We start from the raw sequence: 18919 nt of genomic DNA on the forward strand, positions 1-18919 counted from the left end.
CTGGACAAAATACCGAGAATACAGCCAAATACATATTATGGGGAGTGACCAGTTGGCTGACAGGTCAGGCTCCAAGGGTCACAGTAAATGGGGTTGCATCACAAATCGTCAATCAGTCGTCAGTGGGGTTCTGCTGGGTGCCACAAACGGGGTGATGAGAGGCTGGAGAGCAGCCCCACGGAAAGGGATCTGGGGGCTTCGTCGGGCAGCGAGCTGACCCTGGCAGCCAGGAGAGCCAGTCCTGCCCTGGGTGCCTCAGGCACGGCATGGCTGCTGGCCAAGGAAAGGGGTCCTGCTCTGCTCGGCCTCGCCTCGAGCGCTGCGTGCACCACGGGACAAGGACATGAAGCTGTTAGGGAGGGACAGGACCCAAGGGAACGGCACGGAGCTGCGGCAGGGGAGGGTCAGGCGGGTGTCAGGGGAAGGTTCTGCACCCAGAGGCGGTCGGGCACTGAACAGGCTCCCCAGGTGACAGCACCGAGCTGCCGGAGTTCAAGGAGCGTTTGGACAGCGCTCAGACACGGGGTCTGGTTTTGGGTGGTCCTGTGCGGAGCCAGGAGTGGGACTTGGTGATCCTGGGGGGCCTGTTCCAACTTGAGATATTCTACAATTCCATAAACTGTGGCACTTAACGCCGTTCCTCTCATGCTTTGCTTCCTCTGCAATCTGATGCTCCAGTTGTTGGTTGCTCCTTGTTACTGAAATGGAGGCAGCTAAGTGCAAAGTAGCTGTGGAGACCCTGCAAGCAAGTGAAAACCCCATGCAAGTAGTGAAGGGTGTAATAAAATCATTTATTGCATTTTGTGCAGACAGGAGTCTAGAAAAATGAATACAGGTAAAGCGGTAAAGCATTAACAGGGAGCATTCAACAGCTGAGGAGCCACTCCTCCATTAATACCTGCACAGAGAACACAGGGTCTGTACTGAGGCGGCCTAACGCACAATACTGAAACAGTCACAGAAATTAAATGCAAGCCTAATACTCTTTTTTTTTTTCTTTTTTCTTTTTTGGTTTGCAACCTGTTTTATTTACAAGGTTTTAAACTTAATTGCATTGCTCTGCACACAGATTCTCTAAAACACAAAGCATACTAGGTCACTACATGTCTATTGAAATATTGCACTCGAATAAAAGTCACTTGAATGGACGCAGAACATCTAGCTACAGTGATTAAAAGATTATTGAATGAACTGACTGGGTGATAACATTCATAACAAATATATTGCACATGTAGCACAGAAAGTGTTGTAACCAGCAACTCTCAGACCTGCCGGGCCTTCTGCTCGGTTTCAGTCCTGCTACAGAGGAGGGTCCCGACCCCCCCTGCGCCTCGCTGCGGCCCCGTGCAGTGGCTGCCTGGGGCAGCCTGGGGGTGCGGGGCCCCCGGGGCAGAAATCGCCTCGTGCTCGCGCGTGTGCCGACAGGGAGCTCACGCTCCTGCCATGGACATCGTCTGCACCATGGCGAACAGCAGAAGGATGCTCCTTGGGGAAACTGAACACTCACAGAGGCCAAACGTGCAGGGCTGGGTTTGTAAACTAACATGCAGTGCTGTCTGCTAAAACTGGCCCTCTCCAGACCAAAGGCAAGTGAGAACTCACCGTGGAGACCAGCACCTTTCCTGCCGCAGCGAGTGCTGCCTGGCAGGGGATTGAGGCAGCCCAGGCTGTGCCAAGAGCTGTGCCCTGTTCTTGCTGGAGGATGAGGAAGGGAAATGCTTTGTTTCAGTGGGACTGATGGAAACAGCTCGCCTTTTGGCTCCCTGGAGGAGCCAGGACTGCAGCTTTACCAAGGGAGGTTGAAACAGTGCAGAGGGGAGCGGGACCCGTTTGGTGCTGCTGGGAAGCGAAGAAGCAAACCCGCCTGCCGAGCAGCACACTGGCCTGGTGTCACCGCCGCTCAGCAGAGAATTTCTTCCCTGATAACCCGCGTGTGCAGCCAAAGGAAGAGCTCTGCCTGGCCCTGATGCTCCTGCCACTGGCTGCTGCTGCCATAACCCCTCTGCGCTCGGGCTCTCGCTGCTGCCTCCGTGTGCGGGAGCTGGCTGAGGCTCGCTGCTGGGCGGCCCCGCAGGGCCGGGGGGCAAAGCCAGGCTGTGACCAGAGGGTGACTGCGGAGGGGCAGCGTCGTCTGCAGGGGCAGAGCCGTTGGCGAGCGTTGTAGGCCAAACAAGCGTGGTGCTAGCACATGAGATGAGTGGGCAGGTCAGCGTGCATGCCTCCTCTGGTACTGCAGAAGTGCTTCAAATACTTTGGGGAGGCTGAAAACAGCACATGAGCTTGTGCATGGTGGTATAGGGGCAGAGCCTGGCAAAGCCTGTTTCCCACGGGATTGTCCTTGCCCCAGGCAAAAGGAACCTTTTACCTGTGGATGCCCCCTGCTCTTGTAAAAGCTCTGAGCGAGTGGCAGAGGCAGTGGCAGGACCAGGAGCACTGCTCGGTGTGTCTGTTCTGCTCATCGGCCCAGAGCCTTTGTGCTGAGACTGCGTCTCAGCCTGACTTTCCTCTTCTGTAAATGCTGGGCTCCCCTGGCAGCAGGGAACCAGTCTCTTGGCACTATCTATCTTCCACACCAGTCTGTGATGCAACCTGCTGCATCTGTGCAGCTAGCTGAGCTACCATGGCAGAAAGCCTGGCTGGGGCTGGGGCTGCTGCTGGAGAGAAGGGAGGCACTTTGGGAGTGATGGAAATGTAGGAGCAAGGTATAAACAGGCACAGATGTGCAGCTGGGGCTTGGTTTTGGTCTGGGAGTGTGTCCAAGTAGTCTCTTAAAGCAAAAAAAAAAAAAAAAAAAAAAAAAGCCAAAAAAAGAGCACGAACGAACCAAAACTTCTTTCTATCCAAGCAGCCCCATATAGCTTTGGCCTGGAACTGGAGGAGTAGAGAAGCTCTGCAGAGGAAGAGGGGACAGAGTTGTCCTGTGCAGAGGGAGCTTCCTGCCCTCCCGGAGGCTGGAGCTGGGGGCTGCAGCTGGCCCCAGCCCGTAGGACGGGTGGGCGAGCACGGGGCTGGCTGCCAGGGCCGCGGGGCTGGAGCAGGTGCCAAGCGCTGCCCAGCCGCCCAGGGGGTCGCTGCACAGGACCCGCTCCCTCCCTGCCGGCCGGGACGCTGCGGGCTGCACGGTGCCGCGGGGCGAGGGGAGGCGATGGGGCCGTCTGGAGGGGGCGGAGGAGGAGAGCTCCAGCGCTGGGCTCAGCTCTGGCCGGGTCACCCTCACTGTCCACCTCGCGTGGAGGGGACAACGTGCTGCTGTGCAGGGCCAGGCCGACACAAAGCAGCCAGCACTGCCAGGAGAGGGCAACTCTTAGCAGGCTGCACTTCGAGTGGAAGCTCAAATCTGCTGTGAAACAAGTTCAGAAAAGTCTGTAATTTCTTTTCCCTGAAACTCTTAAGAAGCTAAATCAAGAAGAGAATGAACCCACAACCTGGCCCGTTCCCAGGGACTGCTGGTGGCTGGGGAAGGCGACGGCCTTCACCGCCACCCCAGGGCACTCGGTGCCGGCGGATGGGCGCCCTTTTCGTGCAGGAGCAGCCTGTCACACCTCCGTCCCCACAGCCTGGTGCTAGCATAGCCCTGCATCTCTCAGTATAGATATAGATCTCTATATATAGACTTCATCTGGTTCTATTAACATAAATATGATCACTTTAAAAATACACGTACTGTATTATGTACACTATGTACATGGGGCCGGGGCCGGATGACGGCACGCCATGGCTGCCCCCGGCACCGCTTCCTGCGTGGTTCCTGGAACCGTTCACATTTGTTAAAAGCTCCTCAGTTTCTCTGGCATGAGAGATGCTGTGGGGGACGGGGGTGGCTCTGCAGCTGCTGCCGAAGGAAGGACATGTTTGAGGGGCGTCCCACGCTGTCCCGCCGCGTCCTGCTGCCTGCTGCAGGGCTGTGGCGGGAGGGGACGGGCTCCGGACCACGCCACCCTGGCCAGCGGCTCCAGGGGCTCTGGGTTCTGCCCCCGGCACTGCCCCAGCACCAGCGTGGCGCTGGGGAGCAGGAGCGCAGCCGCGAGTGCCAGGGGGGCACGGGGCCCCCTCAGCCACCTCCATGCTGCAGGGCCCAGCCAAAGCTGCCGCAGCAGGGCTGAGACCAGTCAAACAGACTTTGCATATGTTAAAAACTACCCGCAAATCCCAAGTTTCCTAGAGCCCCACAGCAGCACCTGTGCCTGCCTGGGGCCATGGTTAGGGGCTAGGGTGAAGCCCTGCAGACGCAGCGGGACGTGGGGGACCTGTGGGCTGGTCAGCGTGGGGTCCAGACAGCCCCCAGAGCCCTCAGTGTGGCACGAGTTCTGCGCTCAGGCCACGAGCAGGCACAGGTGCCTGGGGTTGGTGGCACCCCCGCAGTACCGAGCGGCTCCGACTGACGCCGTGCACAGAGGGGGCATCTGCTCCACTGCAGACACTGTGGCTCCAGGCAGTGACTGCAGCACAAGAGCCAGGGCAGAGGGAGACGGGGTCAGCGGGGAGGGGGACAAGGATCATCGCCACCCACCCCAGGCCAGAGCTCATGCTGCAGTGGGATTGCAGCTCTCAGGCATCCCGACCCCCTCGGCTGCCCCCCACCCTCTGCCCCCTCCAAACCATCTCGAGTGCCTCTCAGTGAGCATGGCCCATGGCCTCCAGATGGGCAGCAGCGGTTGGGGCTCTCCAGGCCCAGCACAGTCAGGGGCCCCGGCCCTCCCAGGGCCAGCGGGCACCGCCAGAGGTGGGGAGAGGAGCATCCGGCGAGGAAAGCATGCTGGTGGCCTCTCTCTTCTCCCAGCACCTCCACAGAGAGGCAGGGCGTGAGCGTCAGGCATCGGGCAGTCACAGGGCACAGGCACATCCAGCCAAGCTCCGCAGGGGGGTAGCAGCACAGCAGGGGCCGGGAGCCCATCTCGGCACAGCTGCCCTCCTGCCTGGCTGGGGGGGCTGCGAGGAGCAGCGTGGGGGCTGGCAGCAGGGGCTGGCCCTGCTGGGGCCGGCGGTGGCGGCAGCGCTGGGCTCCGGTGCTCAGTCCGCGGTACACTGTATATATTTATATATAAACAAGGACAGCAGTGCTGTGACGTTGCAATGAGGAACAGCTGCTCTGGTGCTGGATGCTCCCGGAAGATCTGGTGCTGCAGTTCGAATGGAGAGATCAGGGGCACGGCTAAAGCCAGGTGAAGTTTTTGCGCACCGGCTGCCATCAGGCCTTCCCTCCTCCCCTCCAGGAGCGCGGTGCAGGGGGTGGCGGGGCTCTTGGGGTGTGGACAAACCTCTCTTGCGCGGTATTTCAGGAGTAGATGGTGATGACTTCCCGGCCCCCACCACGCACCAGAAGCACTCGGTCCAGGTGCTCTGTCAGCACCTCCAGAAACTCCATGTCTGCGTGGCTGTCAAGGAGGAATGCCAAGCGGGAGCACGGGGACAGCCCCGCACTCGGGGAGCCGAGCCTGCGGCACCTACACCCCGGCACCAGAGCTGGAGCTGGTGGGGTCGTGCATGAGCCAGGGCTGGGGCCAGAGCGCACGCCTGCGCTGGCTTCATGAGACTGGGACCACGTCTGAGCCCCTCGCAGCAGGCAGCCGCCCCCGCGATGAACCGGCACGCTCACATGCGGTGCAAGGCCGGGGGCCTGCCGCCCTCCACGGACACAGCGCACGCGCCAGGCAGGCAGGCTGCTGCCATTGACGCGGTCGGGCTCAGGCAGAGGCAGAAGCCGCGGGAGTGCCCGGGCTCAAGCACCAGAACAGTACAAGAGCTCCGGCCCCCACCGGAGTCCCAGTCCCCGGCCCCCCACACCCTGCAGAGAGGCGCTGAGCCCCGGGGCAGCAGGAAGGATACAGTTTTCATCCCCTTTCCGGTTGCGGGGCGGCCCCGGCATGTTCAGCAGGACCAGTTTGGCATCCTGGGACTTTTTGACGATCACTTCGTTGAGCTTCACAGCTGTGTGCATCCTCCTCACGTTGGACTGGTTCCTGGGGAGACAGCACACGTGGGCACAGGGTCGAGCACAGCAGCCACATGCAGGACCCCAAGGGGCCACGGGGCAGGCATGGGGCGCAGGACCAGGCTGCGGCACGAGCTGCGGGCACACCGAGCCCTGCCTGGCACGGCCACTGGTGGTGCCAAGCCCACACCGGTGGCTGCGAGCTGCGGGGCTGCGCTCGGTGTGCCTGCTCTGCCTGCTCGGGCCGAGCCATGGGGGAAGCAGGAGCAGGCAGCACGAGCGAATCCATGCGCACCCGAGCCCAGGCTGTGGGCAGCTGCCCGCAGCACGACGGGGCCGGCTGGATGCCCGTGGGGCAGCAGTGCCCTCGCTCAGGGCTGGCAGCCGCTGCCCCCGCACCGCCGGGCTGAGCCGTGCCGTGCCGTGCCGCCAGCAGCCGCTGTGGGCTCACGGAGCCGCCCTTGTGCACAGGGCCCGCGAGCAGCTGCCGGTTCCCCCACCCTGGCCCCAAAAACACCCCACATACTTACAGGTTCTCCCACTCTCTGCCAGGACCACGATGGGGTTGGGAAAAGAGAGAAAGGAAGAAGAAATGAGTGTCAGCCACGCACCCCAGAATCCCCCAGCACCCCGTCCTCCTGATGCCTCTGCATGGGGACCCCGACCTCCCCCTCCCGCCCACCCCCTCTGCACATGGGGGCTCAGAGCAAGGATGGAGCCAGCACAGCCAGCCCCTGCCTGCACCCATGGGCCTGGTCAAAGTGCACGGGGGACGGGGCAGCGGCATGTGGGGCCGTACGGCTTCATATTGAAGAAGTCCTTGATGCCCTCAGGGCTGACGGGGCTCTTGCTCTTGTTCTTCTCGGCCACGGTCTTCTCCTTGGTCCAGGTGAGATGCACTTTCTCAGGGGCCGTCTCTGCCTCATCGGCAGGGGACTGGGAGCTGCTGGAGAAGGTGGTGGCGTTTTTGTCGTGGATGAGCTGGACCTGCAGCAGAACAGAGAGGAATGGTGGGCAGGGGCCAGCGCTGGTGGCCAGGCCTGGACCCCTCGCACGGCGCCTCACCTCCTCCTCCGGCTTCTCCTCACCGTCGCCCACCTGCTCCTCGGGGACACTCAGGCGCAGGCGTGTGTTGGCTGGGTTCTTGCGTCGGATGGAGCCGCGAGACTCGTCCGTGATGCTCTGGATCTGTGCGGGATGGGGGGTCAGTGTGGGGAGCAGGGCAGAAGAGGGCTCAAGAGGAGGCCCCAGCCTGGAGCTCCCGCAGGACCAGCACGCGCAGAGGGGAGCTCAGGCACAGGCACCACGGAGCCAGCTCCCACCCAGGCTGTCCTGCGGCCTCACCTCCCGCTCCCGCTCGTTCTTGGTGAGGTGCATTTGCTTGAGGATCTGGGAGCGCTGCTCCATCACCAGCGTCTTCTCATAGGTGTAGGCAGAGATGTCGCTCTCATGCTGTGGGATGGGGAAGCAGGAGAAACTGTGGGGCTTGGCGAGCAGCACTCCCTGCTCCCCACCCTGGCCCTGCGTGTTCCCATGGACCTGCGAGTCCCTGTGGTGCTGCACATCTTTGCGAGGCTGCCTACCTCCGCAGCTCTGCACATGACCGTGATGCTGTGTGCCCCTGTGCCCCCAGCCTCAAGAGCTCCGCGGTGCTGCACGTCCCCGTGGCAGGGTCTGGCTGCCCCTGCCAGGCGCAGCACCCTGGGCCATGGCACACCCCCAGCCCAGCACTCACCATCTCCACCACCTCCACCTCCGCTGTGATGCGCAGGTGGTACAGGAATGTCGTCAGGTCCTTCTTCATCTGGATGCTGTTGTCATCCATCTGTGCCACCGTGAAGATACGCATCTTGCACTTGCGCCAGACCTGTGAGGGAGGAAGGGCGGGAGGGAGGTGTGGGCACGGCATGGTGGGGACGGCCCTGGCCCCAGACCCCCTACCTATCCGCAGGGCAGAGCTACCTTGTGGTGCCGCAGGAGGAAGGGCAGCAGCATGAGCATCCCCCCGTCATGGACAATCCACCAGACGTCGATGTGGCCCTCCGAGAAGCGCTCCTGGTTGCCCGGGAACATGGCGACGTTCTTGGCCACCAGCAGGGCCAGGTGCCCGGCCGTGGTCTCTCGCACCAGCTCTGGGAGGGAGGGGAAGGGAAGGGCCACGTCAGCCGGGACTGCTCACGGCCGCGCCCCAGCGACGCCCGGGACAGGGACCGGAGGCGGGGGCACCCCGCCGGCTCCGCGCAGCCCTACCGATGAAGTTCCTCCAGGTCTGGTGGTCCTCCTTCTGGCGCCAGCTGCGGGGCCAGCCCACCAGCACCGTGTTGTGCTGCAGCCCGCCCAGCCCGCTGGACTGGATGAGGTGCGACATGCCGTCCCGCAGGTTGGAGGAGATCACCACTTGGCAGAAGCCCTTCACCTTCTCCGCTTCCATCAGGCGGCGGATGGACTGGCAGCGGGAGAGACGGCGTCAGGGAGCCCAGCCCTGAGACGGCGCCCGCCGCGCACAGCACCCGCCAGACCGGGGCTGCCCATGGGGCAGGCAGGGTGCAGAGGGCTGGGCGCTGGGGGGGGCGGGCTGTGGGGTGCGGGCTGTGGGGTGCGGGCTGTGGGGTGCGGCGCCCCACGGCAGGACGGCAGCTTGGGGCTGGGACAGAGGAGGCTCGTCTGCGAGCAGAGCTGGCGCGTGGCTCTGCGCCGTGCCGAGCTGAGGGTGTCCCCGTGCCAGGGCTCTGACGGGCGGCAGAGCAGCAATTAGAGTTATTTACTCAGAGAAATTATAACATGTCTGCATGGGAGAGAAACTGTTTGCTTCTGAGGGCTTAATCTCATTAATGTGCCGCCTGGCTGGTGCGGAGGTGCGGGGGGAGGAGGGGCTCTCGCTCTGGCGGTGAAAGGCTCCCTTTCTGCACAGCCCGATGCTGCGGCCACGAGGGCCGTGAGCAGGGCTGGGGCCATGGGGCCACAGCTGAGGGGCCGCTCAGCCCAGCAGCACAGCAGCCCCCCGTTGGTGCTGTGCCGAGCCCTGCAGTGACAGCCAGGAGCCAGGACCAGCACCTGGCTGGTGCCAGGCGTGCTGGGGAGTGGTGCAGGCGTCCCAGAGGTTCCATTGCCCCCGCTGTGCCAGTGCTTTCCCAGTGCAGCCCCGCAGAAGGGCAGAAATGCCCTGTGGTCTGCAGGGACACTGGGGCAATGGCACGGAGCTGGCACCAGCCCCAGCGCAGGCGTCGGCGCAGGGAGGGACTGGCGAGCTCTCACCTCCTCCGCTCTCTGCGCCTGCGGGTGGTTGTCCAGGAAGGTCCCTTCCAGCACAGAGGCCACAATGGTGAGGCCCTTGCCTGCTTTGAGCTGTGAAGTGAAGGACAGGAGCTGTGGGTGCACCACGTTCTGCTCCTGATCCACACGGACCAGAACCAGCAGCTGGGGCCTGGAAGGAAGGTCCTGCAGTCAGCGCCTGCGGCCGCCCTGCCCCGCGCCACGCCACCGCCACCCCTCCACCCCGCGGCCTCACCTCCAGTTCTTGGTGTGGGGGGGCCCTTCCTCCAGCCGCAGCAGGGCGTAGCGGGCAGCGCTCAGCGACAGCCCCCGGATCCCGTCACCCCACTCCTTCTCCGCCCTGCAGCACAGGACAGCGCGTCAGGGGATGCTCGTGGCTCCGGCCACCGGCGCCTGCGCTGCGGCAGCACCAGGAGCCCGCAAGCAACGGAGCAAGGCAAGAGGCGCTCAGCACCCGGAGCATCCCGGGGGGAGCAGGTGGGTTGTGCGGAGCTGAGGACCCCGGGCACTGCAGACCCTCCTGCAGGGTGGGTGGCGCTGGCCAGGATCTGCCAGCCCCTGAGCCGCCCTTACCCGCGGTACTCGATGTATTTGTAAATGAGGCCGGCGATCAGCATGGCGACCAGCGCGTAGTACCAGGAGCAGATGAACATCAGCGCCAGGCACAGGCTCATGCCCAGGAAAGAGAGGGTCCTGCAGAGGGCACCACGCTGTCAGAGCCCCACAGCACGGGGCTGGGACCGGCCGTATGCCCGCCGCCCACCCGGCTTACCAGTGGTAGTAGCGGAAGCGTGGCCGCCAGTTGGGTGTCCGCAGCAGCGTCTGCACCGCGCAGGCCAGGTTGACGAACATGTAGCACATGAGGAAAAACCTGCGGGAGAGAAAGAGGCTGAGCCCGGCACACCGGGCGGCTGGGCTGGACCCGGGGTGCAGCCAGGCTCTGCTGCACGCCCCAACCCCACGGAGCCGGAGCCGGCCGGGGCCCTGCCCACGTGCACAGGGAGATGCTTCGCCCCAGCTGCGCTGGAACCAGTGGGGCCCCACACCCAGGGCCAATGTGGTGCACCCCCGGAGCGGCCTCTCTGGGGGTTAAGGGGCTGTGGGAGGCCGTGTGCTTGCCCCAGCCCTCCCCAAGCAGCAGAGACCTGCAGGGACAACCTGCCCGGCGGGGGCATGGAGTGCGAGGCCCGGCCGCCCCCTTGCTGAAGGTGCGTGTGGACAGAGCATGCTGCCTACATGGACAGGATAGGAGCCACCTCGTCCAGGGAAGCGATCAGGATCCCGATCTCACAGATGCAGGCGGTGAGCAGCAGAGCCCATGTGGGCTCCCCGTTGGCTTTGCCATGGCCGAAGACCTGGGAGCAGGGCAGGAGAGCAGAGCGTTAGGGGCTGGGCGGAGGCAGCTCCGTGCAGCCCGTGGACGCAGCACGCAGCCTGGCCCCAGCACAGGTGGTGGAGGCCAAGCTCCAGCTTGGGAAGGGGCCCAGGTTCAGTGTGCCACAGATGTACCGGTGCCATGCACCTCCTGGCCGAGCTGCTCTTGGGGCGGTGACGGAGCTGGGGAGCAGGGGCCAGCGGTGCAGGGAGTGTCCCCACACACCATCCAGAGGCTCCTCGGCACAGCCCCACAGGGCCAGACCCCCCCCCATGTACCAGAGGCTCCACAAACTGGTGCAGGTCCCACAGGGAAGTGGTGACAGGGCCAGCAGCACGGGTACAGTCCTGTTCCTGAGAGCCAGCAGCCCGGCCTGCCCCCAGGGGCTGCAGAGCAGCCCCGGCCCCCGGGACCCTCGCCAGGATGCCAGGCAGGCGCATCTCCTGCAGCTGCGGGGGCGCGGGGAGAGGGGCAGGCAGCGGCTGAGGGAAGGGTCTGGGGGGGGGCTGCGGACGCATGTCTGGGCGCATTAGAGGGCGCAGGCTGCAGTCCTTGTGAGAACGCTCAGAACATGGCTGGCAGGGTGGAGGAGCACAGTTAAAATTAGCCTGCTCTTCCCTGGGGGGAGCTGTCGGTTTGGATTTGGAGAGACGAGGTTGTGAAAACGCGTCTTCAGAGAGCAGATAAAATATTAAGCGGCACAGCAGTAGGGGGGAGGGGGATCCTGACCTTTCCCAGCACTCTCCTCCCACTGACATGTCGCGTCCAAACCCATCACGGTCGCCACAGCGCCGGTGCCCGCGGGACGAGGGCAGGCTGCTGGGCTGCTCTGCTGGCAGCGGTGCCGGGCCGGCAGCGTGGGTGCCCCGGGAGTGCCGCCGGGGGGACGGGCAGGGGATGCTGCGGATCAGCAGCTGCACAGGGTCTGGGGACACTTACCCTGAGGAAGGGCACAATCCCATCCCTGGAGATGGCTTGCAGGAGGCGGGGGGCTCCGGTGAGGCTCTGCAGCCCAGCCCCACACGTGGAGAAGAAGGAGCCGATGACAATGACCCATGGGGACGGCCATGCCAGGGTGCCAACCACCAGGTTCCCATTGACAGCTTCACCAAACCTGCAGAGCACCAGCACCGCTCACAGCTCCGTGCCCTGGCCGAGCCCCAGCCGCCCTCGCCCTGAGAGTGTCGGTGTGGTGCTGTTGGTGCAGGGCCAGCTGCCGGCGGCCGGCTGGCCACCATGGGACACGGCCAGGGAGGGACGGGCCGGGATGGGCCGGGCCGGGCCGGGCCGGGCCAGGACAGGAGCGGAGAAGGGCCCTGCCCTGGCTGCTTCCTGTCGGGCACGAGCCAGGCAGTGGGGGCTCAGGTGGCTGGGGTCCATCCCAGCTCCTCGCCTGTGGCTGGGGGGGGAAGCCCAGGGGGATGTGGGACGGGGCCTTCCCAACCCCTCTGCCAGGAGGAGCCCAATTAAGGCTGCGTGCAGCTTGGATCCAGTTTGTGTTGGTGCTGGCGACCCAGAAGTGTCACGCACCACGCGCAGCGAGCTGGGCTGCCCTACATACACGCGCGTCGTGGCGCGGGCAGCGCTGCCTGTTGACAAACAAGTGTGCTGCACGCAGCCCGGGGCGGGAGGGACCGGCAGCGGGTGAGCAGCAAACCACGGGGGAAGAGGCACACGAGAGCTCCCAGAGCCTGTTACAAGCTTTGCACCCCCAAGAGCCTGCCCCAACACGGCACACAGCCTTAGTGCCCCCCCTTTGCGTACACTGTCCCCGCCAGTCCCACAATGCCACCGTGCCAGTCCCAGTCGTCCCAGTTGTGGCTCCCTGACAAGCCCCCCTGCAGCTGTCCCTGTCCCCAGCCTGTCCCTCCGGGCTTGCCCCACGCCTGCCCCGCACGGCCCGGGGACACTCACTTGTCGCGCAGGACGACACCCTCAATGCACGCCCCAAAGAGCACGACGGAGCTGATGTCTGCCGGGCAGTCAAGGAGAGCCTGGAAGATGCAGAGCCCCACACACCCGCCCCGCCTGTCCCCGGCCCCACACAACAACAGAACGGGCAGTGGGACCCATCTACCTTGCCAGACCCCAAACCAGAGCAGTCTCTGCCCTGCCGCCACAGCCTGCGGGGCCTCACCCATGACCCACGGCGCTGCCAAGCCCTGAAGGATACAGACCGCAGAGGTGGTGGCGATGGCCAGGATGGTGCCTGTGGGGATGGACTTCTGCGCGTCCCGCAGGTCCCCGGAGCGGTTGGAGCCAGCCATGATGCCTGGGGAGAGGGGAACGTGCCAGGGGTGGGGAGCTGCACCGCCGCACGTCCTGGCCAGCAGCACGGCCCGCACCGCGCACCGGCACAGCAGGACTCCCGCTCGGCGGCGTGCCGGGGCATGGCGCGGGCACACGGCTGCACCGGAGCAGGCTCCCCACGTCCCACCAGCACTTTCCCACCTGACCCGCGGTCTGAGGCCACTGAAGGATTAGGCACAAAACCACTTATGTGACTTGTCTCATTAGCCCTTAATTAGCTCAAGCAGGGGAGTTAGTGGCAGTGGCTGCAGGGAAAGGGTCTTGCCACGGCTGGGCCAAGGCCGGTGCCAGCGGGTCCAGCACGGCCCCACGGATGCGTCCCCGCAGCCTGGCTGCTGCTGCCGCATGTGGAGCGGGATCCCGCAGCGGGGATGCAGCTACCTGTGGCTCAGCCTGCATTATTGATGTGACACAAATCCATGAAAAATCACACCATGCCAGCAAGTGAGCGCCAGGCGGGAGTGCACCAGGGGCCGTGCGTGGAGCAGTGTCGCAGGGCCATCAGACCCCAGCACTGCTGGGCCCTTCCAGTAAGTGCGGTGCCAGGACAGCCTGCGGGGCGTCCCACCGGGCTCTGCAGCAGGACTGGGGCAGGGGAGGGCTCCTCCTCCCCCGGGAGCTATAAATACCGGCGCCACGGGTACGTCAGCACGGCGGAGCGAGGCACCCGGCTCTGGAGCTGCGTGGGAGGACGGGCTGTGATCCACCCCCGCGCCGGCACGGGGGCCGCGGTAGCGGGCGGCACACGTGGGGCTCTGCAGGAGCAGGCACAGCGGCACGTGCGAGCGGGGAGCCGGCGGCACCCACCTGTGACCGAGGGGAAGTAGATGCCCACGAGCAGGGTGAAGTAGGAGGTCATGTCACTGAAGACGTAGGGCTGGTCCATGTCCACTGGTGTGTCAGGGGGGCTCACGGAGGGCAGCCCCCGCTTCTCCACGATCACACCCTTGGTCAGGTAGGAGCTCCAGAGGTTCTCTGTGAGGAGGCACAACCAGCGCAGCCAGGGTGAGGACGTGGCTGGAGAGCTGCCCGTGCATGCGGCTGCATCCTCGAGCGCTGCGCCCAGAAGGGACAGAGCACGGGGGTGCCCAGCAGCACGTCCCCTGCCCAGCCTCGCCAAGCACAGCCGCAGCCAGGGCTGCTGGTGTCCGGCCGGTGGGGGATGGCACGTGCCCAGCCTCCGATGGATTTCAGCAACACCTGGGCCACGGGGACACTGCCGGCAGCACGAACGGGCGACCAGAGCAGGTATGTCCTGCTGCTGGCAGCATCCCTGCAAGATACTGGAGCAGCTGACATGGGATTCCAGTAGCAAATAATTAAGAGGGTAATATAATTAATGCTGATCAACATAGGTTTAAGGAAAGTGGATCGTGTCAAAGCAACTTGATAGTGTTTTTGATGGGATTATGAGTGTGGGGCTGATGTAACAGGCTTAGTGTCCCTGCGTGTGCTGCCTTGGCCACAGATTGCGGCGAGAAACTGGAGCAGCAGAAAGCAGCCAGCACCGTGGGCACGGCTGGGCAGGGGCTGGCCGCCCTCACTGCAGCGTCGTGCTGGGGCTGCCCCGTGGGGTCTGTGCAGGTGCTGCAAGGACCAGCCCGAAGCACCTGGCACTGCACATCCCTCCCCAGGAGCGAGACGTCCCCTGACCGCCCCCAGGTGACAGACGGGTCTGGCAGCCCCCGCTGAGGCACAGCCCTTGCCGGCTGCCACCGCAGCCCGTCCTCACGTGAAAGGCACATTTCTCCCCGCAAGGAGGGACCCAGAGCCTAGGGCACAGCCTGTCCCTGCACCTCCCAGTTCAGTTGCAGCAGCGGAGGCCACCAGCAGCCTCCTGAACACTCAGCAAATACACTGCACCAGGTCCCCTCGCTGTGGCCCAGCAGCCGCAGCCCCCAGGGCTGCAGCTCTGACAGCCCAACACCCTGACCGTGGCGAGGAGCACCGTCCTCCAGCACCCGGCTGAGGAGCATGAGCACCTGGGAAATGCACCAGCAGCTCCAGAAAAACAGGTCAAAAGTGGCTCCTCCCAGCGCATTCACGAGGTTTTCTGTGCCCTGGCCGCCCTCCAGGCCCGGCTGCAGAGCAGCTCCTGCTCCCCAGCGCGTGTGCTCCAGCAGCAGCAGCACCGTACCCCCAAGGGGCAATCACTCCTCGCTAAACCTTGGGTCAATATCAGGCCTTCCAAAGGCAAAGAGAAAACAAAGGGAGGATTTATTCGTCCCCAGCCTTTCAGTGTCATTCAGAACTGTCAGGCTCACACTGACTGCTCAGAGCACCTGGCTTGGTTCTGCGCTGCAGCCGTTCGCACCGCTGGCACGGCCGCACCTCAGGGCAAGAGCATCCCCACGGCAGGGCTCGCTCGCACTGCCCGCCACCTCCTAGGCCAGGGCTGGCTTTCTGCTCCATGCAGCTGCCCAGGGGGCAGCCACCCACACACTTGATGCCCGCCCTCTGCCCGCGCCCCCGTCCCCGCTGTGCACTCACCTTGGATGAGGCCGCTGGCAGCACCAGGGATGCCCTCGATCTCGGTCACGTTGTTCATGGTGAAATACTCGTCGCAGGTGGCGTTGAGAAAGCGGGAGGTGCAGAAGAGCTCCCAGAGCTTGGAGCCCACCGTCTCGTTGCCCTCCACCACCACCTTGGTGCAGAGGTCGAATCCGTGGCGCGAGAGGGTCCTGTTGCCCAGCAGGCAGATCCTGGGGGGCGGCGGGTGCTCAGCAGCGTGCCGCCAGCCTGGCCCCGCCGCCCCGCAGGACACCATACTCACGGGAAGCTCGGTGGGTCGAAGGCTGACTTGATGACACCGGCATAGATGGCAAGGATGGAGAGGATGACGCAGCCCAGGAAGACCAGGGCAAACTTGTTGACGTACTTGACACCCACGAACACCACGGTGGCCATGCAGGTCAGGACGCAGGTGCCATAGACGCGCATGTTGTTGAGCATCGCCGCCGCCTCCCCGCTGGCATCCTCGGCCTTGAAGATGGCCATGGGTGGGAAGATGTAGGCCTGAAGGAAAGACGTGGCATCACTGCCAGGCGAAGGGCCCCACGGGGGGCCTGGGGAGCACCCCTGGGCCCCCCACATGGACACACTGCCCAGCAGCATGGGCAGGCAAGGGCAGAGCCACACTGCCAGGGCACGAACCCGCAGCACTGCGTGGTGGGAAGGACCACGGCACTCACCAGAAGGATTTCAATGGTGCCTAGGATGTACATGGCGCCGGCAAAGGTGGTGCCCAGGTAGAAGCAGAGCCCCACGGCCCCACCGAACTCGGGTCCCAGGGAGCGTGAGATCATGTAATAGGAGCCGCCCGCTGCCGGAGAGAGCGAAGGTTGGCCCTGGCCAGACCCTGACGTGCAGTCCCAGCTCGGCCAGGGTCCCAGAGGGCAGGATGGGGCCTGAGTATCCCCAGGACACCGTTCCAGCAGGGAGCAGCTCAGCTGTCCTAAGCCCTGGCACGGCCAGACTGGCAGAGCCGTTCCTGGCAGCCCGGCAGCTGGGCGCGACAGCCATGGGGACACCTGTCCCCTGCAAAGCCACACAGGCGCTGGAGCCCCAGGGACACGGGCCATGCCCTGCTCCATCCTCCCAGAGGAGCCCTTACAGCTGGGCAGCAGGGATCGATGGCCCCGCCGCGGCGGCAGGATGATAAATAGCTTTAATTACACCCTGCCAGCACCGTGCTGAGCCCCGCGGAGCAGCAGGGCATGTGCAGCTCGCCTGCTCCTGGCTCTGTGCAGCCGAGCAGACGCACAGGGAAGCAGCCCCGAGCACCACCTCTCCCGGACGCGGGTCCCCCGCACCCCGGCACCCTGGCACCCATCCTCCTCCCGCTGCTCGCCCGGGCTCTGCTCGGGGAAGCGGCTCCCCCGCGGCCGCTGCAGTCTGGCAGAGGAGGAGCCGCGTCTGACGGCTCCCGCTGCCATCTGCACCTCGCAGCTCTGGGGACGGGGTGGAGGCTCCAGCTCTGCGCTCCCCCCCCCCCCCCCCCGGGGAACCCGCATGGGGCTGGTGGCAGAGGGTCGGGGCCGCCAGTGGCAGCTGCCGTCCGGTGCGGGTGTGTGGCATGGGGAAGCCCCAGAGCTCGGCTGGGCACATCTGGGACCAGAGGACCCGGCAGGCGCCCGCCCCAGGAGGGAGCCGTGGGTATGCACAGACAGGGCCTTTGCTCTACCTGGCACCACGCCGTTGGTGGCAATCGCACTCATGGAAATGGCTGTCAGCATCGTCTGCAGGAGGAAACACAGTGTCAGCACCGGGCAGAGCTCCCTCCTTGCTCAGGCAGGGGATGGGGAAGCGGAACAGGAGAGCAGGGCCCCAGAGCAGTCTCTGCGGGCAGAGACGACGGGTGCTTTCCCGGCAGGGCGGCTGGCTGCAACAGGGCACGCAGGTCCCAGGGCAGTGGGCACTGCTGCCACATCCCACCCACGCTGCAGGTGCAATCTGGGTCATGATTCGAACACCGTTCTGCTTCCAATTCCGCTGGGAAGCCGGGCGGTTTCTCCTTGCTAAGTGGGGCAGGAGCACCGGCTGAGCAGGCAGCAAGCGCTGCCACGAGCACTGCTGCTCCCGGGGAGCCTGGCTGCCGGGGGGACAGACACCCCTGGCCCAGAGGGAGTGCCCGGGGTGAGACTGAGGGGCAGGAGCCGTGGGGAGCACTCACGCAGGAGCAGCAGAGGAAGACCATGCAGAAGGACTCCATGATGCCGGCAATCCCCACCACCCAGGTGAGGCGCAGGAACAGGATGACCCCGAAGATGTTCTGGAGACAGGGCAGGTAGACGCCCATGAAGGTGCCCATCCGTGGAGCCTGTGGAGGAAGCAGGGAGCAGTCAGGGCTCAGCGGGCAGCACCCATGCATGCACGCTGCTGCAGGCAAGAGGAGCACAGGACAACGTGGCTGCGAGCATCTGCACTGCATGGCTGGGCAAGAGCCACCAAGGGAGCGAGGGGTCCTACTCCTGCACAGCCCTTTATGGCGACTGGAGTGACAGGGACGCTGGGGTGGCAGCGCCTGCAGGGGTCAAGGGACCTGGCATCCCAGGGGTGGGCTGCAGCCCAGGATTGCAGAGGCCAGGAGAAAGGGGCAGCGACAGCCCCGTGCACCTCACCTGAACCGGCTTCTTCTTGCCCCCGTCATTGTTCTCGGCCTCCTCGTGCTCCCGGCTGCCCTGCGGCAGGTTGGTGTAGTTGGCCAGCCCGCTCAGCAGGGACGAGACCATCGGGCTGGTGTCCATCTCCTCCTGCAGAGAGCAGTGTCCGGTGAGGTGAAGGCAGTCCCAGGGTCCCACGCCACCCAGAGCCCTGCCCCGCTCTGCACGCCCGGTGCACCTCAGCAGTGGAGCTGCGATCCCCGTGGCACCCGGCCCCCCACCGGCTGCAGGCCGCGCGCTGCCCTGGGGCATGGTGCTGGTCACATCAGGCCAGTCATGCCGTGGGCAAGGTGTCTCCTGAGGGCTGGGCTGCATCACCCCCGCCCCAGGGGGTGCTGCCCTGCAGCAGGGGGACCCTTCCCAGGTGCTCTGCGGCATCACGGTGCCCACAGCCCCCTCCCCAGGTCCCATCCATCTGGTCCTGCCCTGGCTGCCCGCTCGCCCTACCTCGAAGAGGGCCATGTTCTTGCCATCGTATTCTTTGCCCTTCTCCAGGTCTGTGCTGTTGATGAAGGGACTGCTCTCCTTGGGATTGCCATCGCCTACAAAGACAGAACGTGGGGGTGAGCCGGTGGTGCCCAGTCCCAGCACAGTCCCTGGAGGAGCTGCCGGCCCCAGAGCTGCGTGGCCCTGACCATCTGGGCTCACTGGAGCGCATCCACACAGTGCCAGCGCCGGGCAAAGCGACTGGTGTGGATCCAGGGGGAACCGGGCTGCCCGGCCCTCCTGCAGGACGGGCCCAGCAGCAATAACTCACTGGCCCTGCTCCCCGATACGCACCACAAGAGCTGGGTGCCGCAGCTGCAAGGTGAGGTGGGGATGCAGCCGGTGGGGCCAGCACCGGGGGCAGCCCCTGCGGCTCTGCCC

General features: G+C 64.8%; 1 protein-coding gene across 6 annotated transcripts in view; it reads right to left on the minus strand.

The window, feature by feature from the left end:
* Positions 1-770: 770 nt before the first annotated feature.
* Positions 771-18919, minus strand: part of SLC12A5 (solute carrier family 12 member 5) — a 30134-nt gene continuing 11985 nt past the window's right edge. For 2 of the 6 annotated variants that reach the window (XM_080558583.1, XM_080558586.1), the window contains exons 2-26: positions 18500-18594; positions 18011-18142; positions 17563-17709; positions 17074-17128; positions 16082-16212; positions 15664-15905; positions 15381-15592; positions 13698-13865; positions 12754-12852; positions 12495-12552; positions 11520-11694; positions 10442-10560; positions 9978-10076; positions 9779-9898; positions 9441-9545; positions 9188-9356; positions 8183-8378; positions 7895-8064; positions 7668-7799; positions 7277-7384; positions 6998-7120; positions 6732-6919; positions 6463-6477; positions 5827-5960; positions 771-5367 (exon numbers count right to left, since the gene is read on the minus strand). In XM_080558583.1, the coding sequence (XP_080414709.1) occupies positions 5276-5367; positions 5827-5960; positions 6463-6477; positions 6732-6919; positions 6998-7120; positions 7277-7384; positions 7668-7799; positions 7895-8064; positions 8183-8378; positions 9188-9356; positions 9441-9545; positions 9779-9898; positions 9978-10076; positions 10442-10560; positions 11520-11694; positions 12495-12552; positions 12754-12852; positions 13698-13865; positions 15381-15592; positions 15664-15905; positions 16082-16212; positions 17074-17128; positions 17563-17709; positions 18011-18142; positions 18500-18594 (3284 nt within the window). In that variant the 3' untranslated portion in view covers positions 771-5275. The remainder of the gene's footprint in view (positions 5368-5826; positions 5961-6462; positions 6478-6731; positions 6920-6997; positions 7121-7276; positions 7385-7667; positions 7800-7894; positions 8065-8182; positions 8379-9187; positions 9357-9440; positions 9546-9778; positions 9899-9977; positions 10077-10441; positions 10561-11519; positions 11695-12494; positions 12553-12753; positions 12853-13697; positions 13866-15380; positions 15593-15663; positions 15906-16081; positions 16213-17073; positions 17129-17562; positions 17710-18010; positions 18143-18499; positions 18595-18919) is intronic. The other 4 variants (XM_080558585.1, XM_080558587.1, XM_080558584.1 and 1 more) reach the window with 3 other exon arrangements.

The sequence above is a fragment of the Anser brachyrhynchus genome (genome assembly GCF_964034855.1).
Source record: "Anser brachyrhynchus genome assembly, chromosome: 16".
NCBI lineage: Eukaryota > Metazoa > Chordata > Aves > Anseriformes > Anatidae > Anser > Anser brachyrhynchus.